The 14240-nt window shown below is 35.8% G+C and overlaps 1 protein-coding gene across 3 annotated transcripts in view; it reads right to left on the bottom strand.

Moving 5' to 3' along the window:
- Positions 1 to 530: 530 nt before the first annotated feature.
- Positions 531 to 14240, bottom strand: part of LOC126320407 (solute carrier family 35 member G1-like) — a 445673-nt gene continuing 431963 nt past the window's right edge. For all 3 annotated transcript variants that reach the window (XM_049993996.1, XM_049993924.1, XM_049994043.1), the window contains 2 exons: positions 7197 to 7412; positions 531 to 3838 (listed from right to left, as the gene is read on the bottom strand). In XM_049993996.1, the coding sequence (XP_049849953.1) occupies positions 3359 to 3838; positions 7197 to 7412 (696 nt within the window). In that variant the 3' untranslated portion in view covers positions 531 to 3358. The remainder of the gene's footprint in view (positions 3839 to 7196; positions 7413 to 14240) is intronic.

Consider the following 14240-nt stretch of genomic DNA (forward strand, 5'->3'; position numbering starts at 1 on the left):
GCTGTATGGCAGACTATGATGCATTTGAGGATACAGCCATAATAAAAAAACTGTAACATGACAATGCTAGATGATTTTCCATAATTTTTATCATTATTTAACAGGACTCACTATGTTGTTATGTTTTAATGTTGTGGACTACAGATAAGCTGCTCTTTTATTTTCACAACCTTCACATGTATGAAAATGTTCTCCTTTTCATGTATGTTCAGATGTCTGTGTTACAAGGTACTTGCTCCCTTCTTTAGGATGCAGTTAACACTAGATAGTCTTTTATTTTCTTCGCTGGCAATTGTGGATTTGAAATATCTAACAACAACTTTTTACACATTTTCCCATCCAGAATTCCTATTTTGGCCTCATAAACCAATGCCATTTCTGTTGGCTACTTCTACTGCATGAGATTTTTAGGGAATGAAGAACACACACACACACACACACACACACACACACACACACAGAGAGAGAGAGAGAGAGAGAGAGAGAGAGAGAGAGAGAGAGAGAGAGTTTTCATTAACTGAAAAATAATGTAAAAACATATTTTTTTTCTTTATTATATAAACTTATACTTGCACATACAGAAGAGTTATTGAACAAAACCACAAACATTAAGGTTTTACAATTTAAGAGACTTTGTGTTGTGCCTCAAAAAATATTTCCATTGAACATGAAAATCATTTACATATAAATTTCAGTATCCATCTTCCTGTAAACATCTTTCTTTTAATATTCATATACAGATCAACATAAGTTTCTGGTCTTTCATTATGAGTAAGTCATATGAATAAAAATATTTTTATGTTGAAACTTCAAATCTCTTAAAGGCTACAAGTATGCTGCAAGAATTCTTATGGAGGAATCCTGTCTATTCTTGTTGCTGCTCTATCAGTACACATAAACATTTGAAAAATAAAAATCTTTTCTTAAATATAAAATCTGCTTATAAACTTACATGTATAATCTATTCTGTAATCTGATCCATCAGTCAGAGAAACACTGTAAGTACAAAACGCAAAGATTTACAAATTATGTATGCTTTCAAGCATTAAACTTATTTTGCTGGCAACATTTCTATGGCATCAGGCTATGGAATATTATATGGGTATAATCTATTCTGTTGTGATGTACCCGTTGAGGTTCTGTCTAATTGATTTTATTTATTTACAAATACATGAAAGAGGCCATAAAATATCAGGGCTTGGCCTTTATGTTCTTGGATAGATGTCAATAAAAAGTACATTGTTGCAAAAGTGCATATATATTTTTAATGATCATCTGCATGAGGGTATATGACTACTAATTGAATAGAGGAGGCATTTAGCAGAAAAGGCTGATTAAATGCTGAACTACAAAATTTGTTATTATGAACTTTAAAAATGCACACAAAGCTCAAAGACACATACGCAATCCATGAATTCTACTGGTTCAGTCAGAATGCAATGCGAGAAGGATGACTGATGGAAGGAGCTGTGTGTGTGTGTGTGTGTGTGTGTGTGTGTGTGTGTGTGTGTGTGTGTGTGTGTGTGTACGCGCGTGCGCACGCGTGTGTGTAATGGAGGATCTGTGTGTATGTAAAAAAGTCTTTAGATGTTCATTTATTAATTTCTCTTTTGCATTTGCCATTCTGCCACTCAATGCCTTCTCTACTTGGTGAGCAGTGATTCACACTCATGTAGGTATTTATTGGCCATCCTGGGTTCCTCATCACTAGGTTGATGTTTGTGTCATGTAAGAAAAAAAGCTATACAATCATTCCCAAAGCTAGATACTTTTACAAGCCTAAATGGAAGCATATTTTTATTTTGTAGTCATTTTTGGTATGTATGATTTTAAAACTCACTACTTATGTCCATGTTTGATTATCAAGAAAGTAGTTTAGGGTCAATGTCTTGAAAAAACTGCTACATACACAATTAAATGTGAAGTTAAGCAGTTAAAGAATTCACAGCACTGAAATCTGCTTGAGTAAAACATCAAAAATGTTTGAGACAGTATGTTCAAAGTACTTTAGAGTCATATGTGGTTCCAATATCTCTACCATACTTTAATCATATCAAAAACATTTCACAGTTCTTTGTTCAGATATCAGGTACATTAGAAGAAAGACATTTAATGGCAGTGATTCTTTACCTTCTCAGTCCTTACTGCCTCTTTGACTTTCAGTTTATACTCATGCAGATTACAAACAGCTATTAACACTGTTTTCATTCAGAATCAAGCTTCATATCCTGCACTACATAAATGAAAGAAAGAGTGGTCGAAATGGGCAAGGCATACAACTCATCTGCTCTCAAGTTTAAAAAATGGACACCTAAAATACTATTACCTATTACCTGTAAAACTAATGGCAACAGTTTAAGAGCTGAACAATAATAAACAATTGTTTTAATAATATGAGACCATGGCATCATTATATTTCCTCTGTATATTGTTTATTGTGTATTGTAGTCATTGATATAAACAAAACTTTCTTAGAATGAAAAATGGCAATTATAAATAACTTTTATTTTATTTATTTATTGTGATGAGGGAATTTCTTGATTTGACTTTCAACAAGCTTATCATAGATTCTGTGATCTGAATAAGTTGAACTCAATTTTTATTGTTCCAATGGCTCAAGGGGAAAAAAGGATGCTAGATCATTTTAATATTATTCAATTGCATTTTTCTCACCAATACAAGCTACCAGAGCATTTCAATATGTTACAGAGCATTTTATTGATTACTAAAATGTCTGAAACATCCTTAACACCATCAACAGTGGAATTGCATTTATATCACTTCAGCATACACCATGCTTGTGTATGGCTACGATAACTTTGTATGGTATATTACAAGCCCATTTTTGAGAACATTGTTCATTAACAAAAAAAAAGTTTTAGTATGAATTTGTGTGAGCCACAGAAGATAATAACTAAAGAACTAAAACATCAATTTAATTGTTCATTATTGTGGTATATAAATTCTATGATGTTTAGGCATGTGCGCTTTAATGGCTTGGTAGTTATAGTGGTCTCTGCTTGGCCAAAATTAGCAGAAAATTATTTATGCTAACAGTTTTGTCCATTACAATGAGCTGTTCATTACAACACAACGTGAGCTGATTCGTTTATTTATATGAAAATCATTTCAAGTTTTATTTCTGTAATTCCTAAAACATGTTGTCATTTCAGGTGAGGCTGCCTTATTCTCATTAATACTTTGGATATATATATATATATATATATATATATATATATATATATATATATATATATATATATATATATATATGAGCAAGTATTTCTGCATGATTCCATTGACAGTCTTGATGGCAGTACATAGTAATGTCAAAATACAAGCAGTGCCATTGCCTTCATTATGGCAGTATGCCAGCAATGTAGTATACATGTTCCTCCAGACCTATCCCAACAACACAAACTAGCACCATCAAAGCCCCCAGAATGCTCTCCCAGTCAGGATAATCACCAAAGGCAAAAACCTGGAGGATAAAAGCCAAGACAATGTCAAGAGAACGGGTAACAGATACTTTTCCTGCACCCTCCAAGTTCAGGGCTTTTGCCACAAGGACTTGCCCAGTGAGTCCCAGAACACTCACTGCCACTGCCAAGAGCCATTCATACCATGTCCTGTGAATTAATACACCAATGTCATGGCGGTGCCCCAGTGTCAGCAACGTTCCTGCTGACATGATAAGTGACCATATTGATAACTGCAGCACCACAACTGAGAAGTGAACATCTTTGCATTTACGCATTACAACAATATTCAGTGCTGTAAAGATAGTTGCAAAAATTGCACATGTGTAACCTATTACATCGTAGACAGCTGGCCCACTCTGAAAGTTGAAAAGAAAGAAGTTTTATTAGTTTATACTCAGAGTATAATGTGTAACAATAATTATACATAAAATACATATTTATGTAGATATCATTTATATGCTGAGAAAAATAAAGTATTATCAATTTTTGATATATCACTACATATTAAGTCCATTATACTGTATATTACATATAGAATTTGTATGCACTGGGTAATATTATAGTTTTTAAAATAATAATAGTAATCTTTCATGACAGCAACATGTAATTTTGTTTTTCACTTAAATTTTACCTATTCACCATGCATTGTGTTGTACATTTTACTCTGTTTCTTTAAGTTTTCCAGCTTCCGTGTAACTTCTTATTTGCAATACTTCCAAGGTTCCCATGTTTACATTGCTGGCACATATCTTTATGCATAAAGTCATGGCTGTCTCTTCCACGTCCTATTTTTTGCAGAAGCTTTTCTTTTCTACTTCTTATTTCTTCAATACAGTTTTTATATATTCTCTATTATATTCTATTTCTGGTACTTTATACTTCTGTATTTGTAGTTTCTTTACTAAGAGAAATATATCCTGTATTCTTTCCCCTGGTATCTTTCCTGTGACCTAATTTTTTGGGTGATTCTGTTGGGAGTAGATGCTTACTATATTTTCATTTAAATATATCAACTTACAAAAGGCGCAGTAACTGATGATTAAGCTTGTGTACTCCACTGGAGTGAGAACAGATGATTCTAGATTTTACAGTACCATTACTGTCTTGTATAAGGACAGCAACTTTTCTCTGATCTATTTTTTACACTGTATTCAGAATTTAGTTTGTAGAGAGTAGTTTCTGAGAATTTAAGTGCCCACCAACTCCTCAAAGCTGAAGGCAAGGGATTTATGTAGCATCATCTCCATCTCCCCTCCTGTACTCTTACATTTGTCAGTTGTTGATTACACACTGTAACTTACTAATAATAAAACATTTCTCGCTGCTGATTTTAAATATGTTAACAAGAAAAATGTTCATCAAACATTTCTTACTTGTTCAAAACAGTATCAGTTTGATGAGATATATTCATTAATAATAGACTGCTCTGAAATAATGCCCCAAGTCTGAGCAACCTCCATACATGAACTGCAAGTATAAAAGCTGTTCTTCAAAAACAGAATCATTGCACCCTTCAGGCCATAAGCTGTCTACCTGAATACAGTATGATAAAATATATTAAAAACAAAGATTCCAAGACTTACCAAGCGGGAAAGTGCCGGCAGACAGGCACATGAACAAAACACACAAACACACACACAGAATTACGAGCTTTCGCAACTGGCAGTTGCTTTGTCAGGAAGGAAGGAAGGAGAGGGAAAAATGAAAGGATGTGGGTTTTAAGGGAGAGGGTAAGGAGTCATTCCAATCCCGGGAGCGGAAAGACTTCCCTTAGGGGAAAAAAAAAGGACAGGTGTACACTCGCGCACACACACACACACACACATATCCATCCGCACATACACAGACACAAAGTCTGTGTATGTGTCTGTGTATGTGCGGATGGATATGTGTGTGTGTGTGTGTGTGTGCGCGAGTGTACACCTGTCCTTTTTTTTTCCCCTAAGGGAAGTCTTTCCGCTCCCGGGATTGGAATGACTCCTTACCCTCTCCCTTAAAACCCACATCCTTTCATTTTTCCCTCTCCTTCCTTCCTTCCTGACGAAGCAACTGCCAGTTGCGAAAGCTCGTAATTCTGTGTGTGTGTTTGTGTGTTTTGTTCATGTGCCTCTCTGCCGGCACTTTCCCGCTTGGTAAGTCTTGGAATCTTTGTTTTTAATATATTTTTCCCATGTGGAAGTTTCTTTCTGTTTTATTTACATCATCATTAATTTGAATACAGTATGAAATTAATTTAAAATGGACAGAGAGACTGGAATGATTGTAGATGACACAGCCTAATATCAAGAAGCTGTTTTACATATATGTTCATAATGAAAAAAAATTATGTATTTCTGTCATCTGTAACAATTATGTATGGACTGTCTGTGGGGAATAAGAATGTGACTGCTTTTTTTTAAACAGTCTGTCTTGTTTGTTTATTTGTTCCAGTATTGTACAATTTTGGTCTTATACCATTTTCAAGTATTTATACAAAAACTCAGTAATGGCACATTACGATGTACTAATATCTGCACAGGTATGTCTACATGGCATCCATAGTCATTGTGCCTGTAAGTACAAATGTTGTAGTTGCTATAAAACTAGTAGTACAAGCACTGTTAACATGCATGCATGCCAGAAGTTTATTTCCACACAACATTGCACTCTACTTAAAAGTTTTGACCGTGCAGTGGTTAATGTGAGTATGCCACTGCTGCGAATGCTGTTAAGTGCCTACACATGTTACATGCAGATAGTAGTATGGCATTATGTTCTGTTGCTGAATTTTTTTATGGGTACTTGAAAATGATCTGAGATTGAAATTGTACAGCAGTTCTAAAAATAAAATAAAATTGTAGCTGCAGGTGGTATCAACTCATTTCAACAATCTGTCACAGCTGTGGACCCAAGTTCAGAAAAGTTCATTGAGCAATTGATGGTTTTTCAATAGTTCCCAAAAGTATTACTGGCTATCGTCATTACACTATCCGCCATTCTCTCCAGATATGGCCCATTTCCAAAGTTGAAAACCCCACAGAAAGGATGAAGATTTGCAATGATAGATGTAATAACAGAAAATTGACAGATGGCACTTCTCATAATCCAGCAAGAGGCATAGCAAGACAGCTTCTAGAACTGGGAATGGTGTTGGGAGTGGTGAATCAATTGTAAAGGAGAGTATTTCAAAGGAGATCATGCACAATAAGTAAAAAGTAGTGTAGAAAAATTTTGTGGACAGAGTTACAGAATTTTTTGAACAGGTCTTGTAAGTACTTTTTCACAAGATTTTGGAAATTAAAAAGAGTGCTGCTTCATAAAAAGAAAAGTAAAATTATCAAAAATTGGAACAAAAACGTCCAAGGCAAAAACTTAAATTAACAAAGAAATGAGTTCATTATGAATCAAATTTCACAAAACAGTAGAACTTAAACATTAAACCATTAAAGATGTAACTATGGAAGAAAACTGTTCGTGATCATCATTACTTTGGCTCTAAAGGTTTTTCATTCATGTTGAAAAATATGCCTTTTGTGACTTGATAAGTCCTGATTCTAGACGCCTCATATCAACACTGAGAAGTTCTGTTACATGAATGGTAAGTCATGAACCAAGAATTAATAATATCAATTTTTTCATACATAAGGTAACAGGCATTAAATTTTTGGAACTGCAGCATTCACAAATTTGAGGTATGGAAATTGATATACAGAATAGATGAATATGTTGCCTTACCTTGAAAATGAATGGTGGCTTTGCTATCAGCACAACACCAGTAACAAGCAGGAAAACTATGAAAGTACGGAAGAATCCACATGGCTCCCTCAGAAAAATGAATGACAGTACCATGACTAAAACAGGTGAGCTGAAGATAATTGTTGTTGCATCTCCTAAAGGCAGTCTCCGGAAGGAGAAGAACAGCAGAACAAGAGTCATTCCACCAACAAATCCCTGTAACAGAAAGGCAGAATGTCACAATATTGATCTATTACTTTAATTTCAGAACAAGTGCTGAAGCTTTTTGTTCTGTATTGGCTTTACGAAAAAGAAAGTTTTTTTGACAAAATGTTATGTGTTTGGTCATGAACTCTCTTTTGGCTTCTCAGCCCATTGTTACCTGGTGAAAGCCTAAGAAGCTAAAAGCTGATTTGTGAACAAATAAATAATATTTTGGAGAACACCAGGAAAGTGCTTACAACTTAATAATGTCATCATTTCCAGCACCAGTGCAAAATTCAGTTAGCACTGGCTTTGCTTTCTCTCTAATACAAAACATTATGTAATATAATGAATGTTCCTACCTTAATTCTAATTACACAACCAAAAAGTTATAGAAAAAATGCTAGTCTCTTGAAGGACAAAGGAGTGAAGAGAAAATTTATTTTTGAACTAATAGTCATTAATCTGTAAGAAGATAGCTGGTGGGGGTAAAATTCTAATGATAGAAACCATCTTAAATATCCACACATGAAATGTTACAGCAGATACTACAAATAAGTTATAAAGTCTTTTTTGGTCATATGATGACTATTTCTGTTAAGGAAATGACAAAAATTATTGTATACTATGACTAAAGGAAAGAAGAGGCAATAATGAAAATTCTTCTGATTGTTTCCAAAAAATAAGTTACTTTAAACCAAATTCTAATTAGAGTGATCATTGGATTGTGATTTAAAAATGTGTTCACAATAACTGGTGTATAGGTGTAGAGCAAACATAAATACTGAGGATATGAACTAACAGAGGGGAACTTTAAGAAATAGATTATGAATAAAACTAATGAATTTATTTCATGTAACTTCAAACCACAACTGTGTTGACATAGTACTTTGAAATACTTATTTACATTTTAAACAATGAAAAGTCCAGGATGGAGTAACATTTGTTATTGTTGTGGAAAGAATAGATTTCTACTCACCACCTAGAGGAGCTGCTGATTCTCAGACAGCACAACAAAAATACTACTAACATATTTTTCTCTTATCGACAAAGTCCTTTTAAGATAGAAAATACACTCACATCCACGTAAGCACAACTCACACACACACAGTGCCACTGCCAGTGGTTACATTTGTGTGAGTTTTGCTTGTGTGAATGTGTGTTTGTTTGCTATTTCAGAAGGATGAATTTGTCTGAAAGCTTAACATATTTTAGCATCCTTTTTCATTGGGCCTGCCTCTGACTCCTCTATGAGGTGAGTAGCAATCTACACTTTCCATATTATTATTTACATATTTAAATCTTTTTGTAAGCCAAATTGCTTATTATTTTACATTAGAGTCCAGCAGAAAATTATTTACATTATACTTTTCCCCATAAAGTTCATATATATGTAAATCTGTGAGGAAATTTGGTTGGACATAAGCTTGTAATCCTACCTCCCTTCTTCATAGTGTGAAATTAGTCACCTCACTCGAAAGTTTCTTATGATACTATTTCATCATGTAAGATACAATTACTGATACATTGGTCCAAACACTATGCAATCTACATATACATCTACAATCTGAAACTCTGTGAGAAGTGCACATGAGAGGATACTTCACATTGTACCACTTGTTAGATCTTCATCTTGATCCATTAGTGTATAGAGGGTAGGAAGTGTTTTTGCTTAAATACCTGTGTGTTCACTGCAGTTAGCTCAATCTTTCCTTTTTGATTCCTAGGGTATCAATATGAAGGGTGTTGTGGTATATTTCTAAATTCTTCATCTCCTTTTGGTTCTTGAATATTTTTAAGCAGCCTTTCATGGCCTGTTTTCAAGTGCCTGCCAGTTTAGGTTTCCTGGTTTTCAGCATGATGTTGATGCCCTACCATGTGTCAAATTCCCTTGTGACCATACTCATTGGGTTTCTTTGTTCAACATATACTGAGAGACTCATTCTTACAGGTCCCACACATTTCTGCAATATTCAGGGACAAGCCACCCAAATGTATTTAAGGTATCTCCCTTGTAGTGTAATTACTTTTTTGTTTTGTTTTGAGTATAATGACAAACTGAAATTTGCCACATACTTTACCTGCAAATGATCCTATGTGATCATTACCTTATAATCCAAACTGCTGCTACACCAAAGTATTTGTATGAGTTGATTAGTTTCAGTTATGGTTCATTGATACTATACTCAAAGAATCTAATAGTTTTTCACTGTGTGAAGTTCATAGTTTTATATTTCTGCACATTTAAAGTGAACTGTTAATCTTGGCAGTACTTAAAACTTACCAATACCTGTCTGCATATTTGTAGATATTTCAGATAGTACTTCATAGCAGAAAAATGGATCATCCAAAAGAACCCTGGGATTGATCTTGCTTTTTTCCAACTACTGGGCAGTTTCTCGCTTGAAGGATCCATAGTTAAAACAGAGGCTAACTGAGCCACAGCTTCAGCACAGAGTCTGATATGGTTTCCTTCAGTGCCTGGAACTTTGTTCAGTTTTACTGATTTCAGCTGCTCCTCAATTGTTTCTGACATTATTATCTATGTTCTTCATCTTTGCAGCAGTGCTACAGCGAAACAGAAACAGTAATCCCAAAAATTTCTTCATAAAGTAAAATTTGAAAATAGAGTTCCATAGTTCTGTTTTGCCACTTTTGATTTTAGTTCACATGTCATTCATGAGTGTCTGGGTACTAACTTTGGGGACACTGACAATCTTTACATATGACAAGACTTTCTGGGATTTTGTGAGGTGTCTTTCAACAAGATTTGACTATGGCATTTATTGTTAGGAAAGTGTCAGTACTCAGGCCTCGAAGATGGTCATCATAGACTGAAAGTAATTACTTGTTGCACAGGGTGGGTGAAACATAACTGACCTAGAAAATATTTATAAGACTGACATGGAATTGACACTTATTGTAAAGGACCTGCATTTGTAGCTCTTAAGATGTACTGTTGCACTTGAGTTGGAGCATCTGGACAAACTTTCAGTTCAGCCAGTGATTTCTGAGTGAAGTGGAATCAGATACTTTTGGCTCCTTTATTTTTCATTTCGTCAGATGAGGCCTCATTCAGCATGTCAGGCTATGTGAACTCACAAAACATGCATCAGAAAATCCTTGTCAGTACTATGAAGAGTCAATATATAATCCCAAGGAAGAACTGCAACAGAACACTGGAGACACTATTGCTGATATCCTTCAGGCATGTCTAAGAGTTTCAGGAATCAAACACAGCACTACATCAGTGTTATTTGTGACCATTTCAAGCATCTTCTGCATTGTTCATTAATAACAGCCAATGCCATGTCACTCTTATTTAAAATATTCTGTGGGCCAGCATTATTTTATGCACCCTGTACATGATTGACGCCTGTAACTGGAATAATGACCCAAATAATTTTCTGGACCACTGTGTGTTCTGCTGTGACTATGCCACTACTTATTCACTTTTAAAGGCTTCATTTATGGCTCTTTTGACACCCAAACATATTTCATTTAGCATATCTCTATCTAAACTCAAATGGTTTCTTTGATATCTATTGTGTAGTAATCGCTGTTTCCTTAGAAGTTTCTTTACAGAAACTGTATAGCAGAGAGTGTCCCTCCCACATTGAACTGTTTGATTTGGGCATATCTATACAATGCCCAGTCAGCTATTCTTCTAAATGTCAGCCACAATTCATCTGCATGCTCTTGCTCAGACCTAAATGTTTGACAATCCTCAGTGATATTTGACTAATGTTTTCTGAACATGTGAATCTTTTTCGTTGTTTTAGTTAGCCTTTGTACCTTGCTATTCATCATTGTTACAGCTGTCTCATAGTCACTGATACAAGTTTCAACGTCAACATCTTCAGATCAGATCTATTTCTTCCCATTAAATTAAATATGTTTCCACCATTAGTGGCTTTTTGAACTATCTGTTCAAGCTAGTTTTCAGAGAAGCCATTCTATTTCACAGGATGTTTCATATGCCCATCAATTACAAAACTGCATATGTTCTAGTTGGTTGGTGGATGATTAAAGCTTGTTCCAATAATAATAGTACTAATGGGGAATATATGTACTAGCAAACTGAATTTTTTTTTCTAAATCTTTCAGGTGACTCCAAGGGAGAGTCTGGTAATTCTTCCTGTCATAAATTTATGCTTGCTATTGACAGTGAATCTTGTCCAATAACTCACACATGCAGCTACAGTTTCTGTCTCAGTGGTTTGGAGTTAATTGTCTATTTAATACTGCATCTGTATTTCCCATTAGCTTTATCTTTCAATATACAAAGTTATATCCTGAACATTAATTCACCTAGGCTTTTTTGGCATTCCCTGTCTTTAATCTGTTTCAACTTCTAATCGATTATCAATTGTGAAATCTATTGGCTCATTTGATTATTCACTTCAGTTTTTAACTGCATTTATATAACTGTAAGGGATGATAATTATGAACTACATGATACGCGATCATCATAACTTCTGAATGGTTTGTGTTGTGGTTGGCAGGAGATCAACACCATGTTACTAAAGGAGGCCAAAATGCACGCATTTTAGCTCACGCAGGCTGGTGTGAGATCTGGAACAGGACAAGGAAATTAGAATTTAGAAAAATGGCTGTAGCTGGTGGAATACTTAACTTTAATCCATTAATGATGAACGTCGGTCTTCACAGTACATGATTCACAATATCAATAGTAACTGATAATGGCGCCTTGCTAGGTCGTAGCAAATGACGTAGCTGAAGGCTATGCTAAACTATCGTCTCGGCAAATGAGAACGTATGTAGGCAGTGAACCATCACTAGCAAAGTCGGCTGTACAACTGGGGCGAATGCTAGGAAGTCTCTCTAGACCTGCCGCGTGACAGTGCTCAGTCTGCAATCACTGATAGTGGCAACATGCGGGCCCACCATATACGAACGGACCACGGCCGATTTAAAGGCTACCACGTAGCAAGTGTGGTGTCTGGCGGTGACACCACAGTTTGTGTTAGGACATTCAAAGTGCGTGATTGACCATGGGGCAGGATGGGAATTAGTGTGTGCCATGAGGTTTGGCTTAGCAACAAAGCCCACTTTCTTTTGGATGGGTTTGTCAGTAAGCAAAATTGGCACATTTAGGCGACTGAGGACCCACATTTTGCGACCAAGAAGTCTCTTCACTCCCAACAGATGACTGTGTAGTGTGCAGCACCCAGTCATGAAATTATTGATGGCATGGCAGCTATCAAATGGTATGTGAAGGTTTCAGAAAATGATTTCATGCCACTGTCTACAGTGATCCTGATTTTGACAACATGTGATTAATGCAAGATGTAGTTCAACCCATCAAAGCTGGAGATTGTTTGATGTCCTGGAGCAGCACTCTGGGGACTGCATTCTGTCTCTGAAGTGCCCAGAGACCACTGGCAGGGACCTTGATTGGCCGCCATATTCTCTGGATCTGAATGGATGCGACTCCTTTTTGTGGGCTATATTAAATACAAGGTGTAGAGCAATAACCCCAAAACCATTTCCGAGCTGAAAACAGCCAGTCAGGAAGTCATCAACGGCATCAATGTTATGACACTTCAGAGAGTCATGCAGAATTTCGCAATTTGTCAGCACCACATCATCGTCAATGATGGCAGGCATATCAGACATGTCTTAACCTAAATATGGGTATCTGTAGTGACATTTACATGTTGGACAAATTGTTTGCACACCATAATTTGAAACTAATGTAAGTTCTTTTTTCCGTATAGTTCAATAATTGTCATCCTGTATCTGGCAAGATAAAACTACATGGCCAACCAGTTTCAAACCCAGATCCCTCCATTTCACAGTAGTACACTACCAATTACACCACACTTTCTTATGCTGCTGAGAGATCAACAACTTTGGGACAGAATACATCCAGGGCTGTTGGCTTCAACTAAAGCAAATACATTGCTTAGAGTACATGAAGTAACTCACTTCAACAACCTTAATTCTGTGAATAAGTCAAACTTTCCATTACATCCTTCATCTCCAGAGGTATCAGTCACACACCGTCGTAAGAGAGTGTTTGCCAAGTCTGGAAGGAATTGAAGGAGCAGGTAAGTAACTGAAGCTTTGAGATGGTTCAGGAGGCATGCTCAAATGATGTAATTGGCATCATTTTGCTCATGACAGCCTCCAACATTCACTTCCTGTAAGGACCATGGAGATAAGATAAGGGAAATTAGGGCTCTTACAGAGGCATATAGACAGTCTATTTGCTGGTGGAACAGGAAAGGGAACAACTGGTAGTGGTTCAATTAACCATTTACCACACATCATCCAGTGGCTTGTGGAATATAGATGTAGAACCTAGTGTACTGTCAATAAACAAATGCTAAAAGAACTGAATGGTCCTTATCAAGCATTTGTTTCTGGATATGTGTGTAAAGGATTTTTTCTAGCTTTTAGTTCCTGCAACATGGTGTCTCTTTGTTCCTACGTCTTCGTTATGGCCCACCCCACTTGTACTGTGGTTCACTCCACATAGTTTTGTCTTCGTGTCTCATTCCACTGCACATTCTACAACTTTGCAAATCTTTTTCTGTTTATTTATCTATTAGTTTTGATGTTCTTCTCAAAACTCTCTATTTATGTGGTTTATGACTCATACTACAGCAGCTATTTTTGATGTTTTTATTTCATTTTTTGTCAGACATATTCCATTCTTTTCTTGCATGGTCATTGCTCTTGTTTTCAAAATGTTGTTTCCCCTTACACATGTCACTTACCTCCACATGCCATTTATGATGTGATGTTCATGGAGGAGGCATGTTATTAGCACTGGTGCAAAAGTAATCAAAGAGAAATAGCATACCACTGAAA

The sequence above is a fragment of the Schistocerca gregaria genome, chromosome 1 (genome assembly GCF_023897955.1).
Source record: "Schistocerca gregaria isolate iqSchGreg1 chromosome 1, iqSchGreg1.2, whole genome shotgun sequence".
Classification (NCBI taxonomy): Eukaryota; Metazoa; Arthropoda; class Insecta; order Orthoptera; family Acrididae; genus Schistocerca; species Schistocerca gregaria.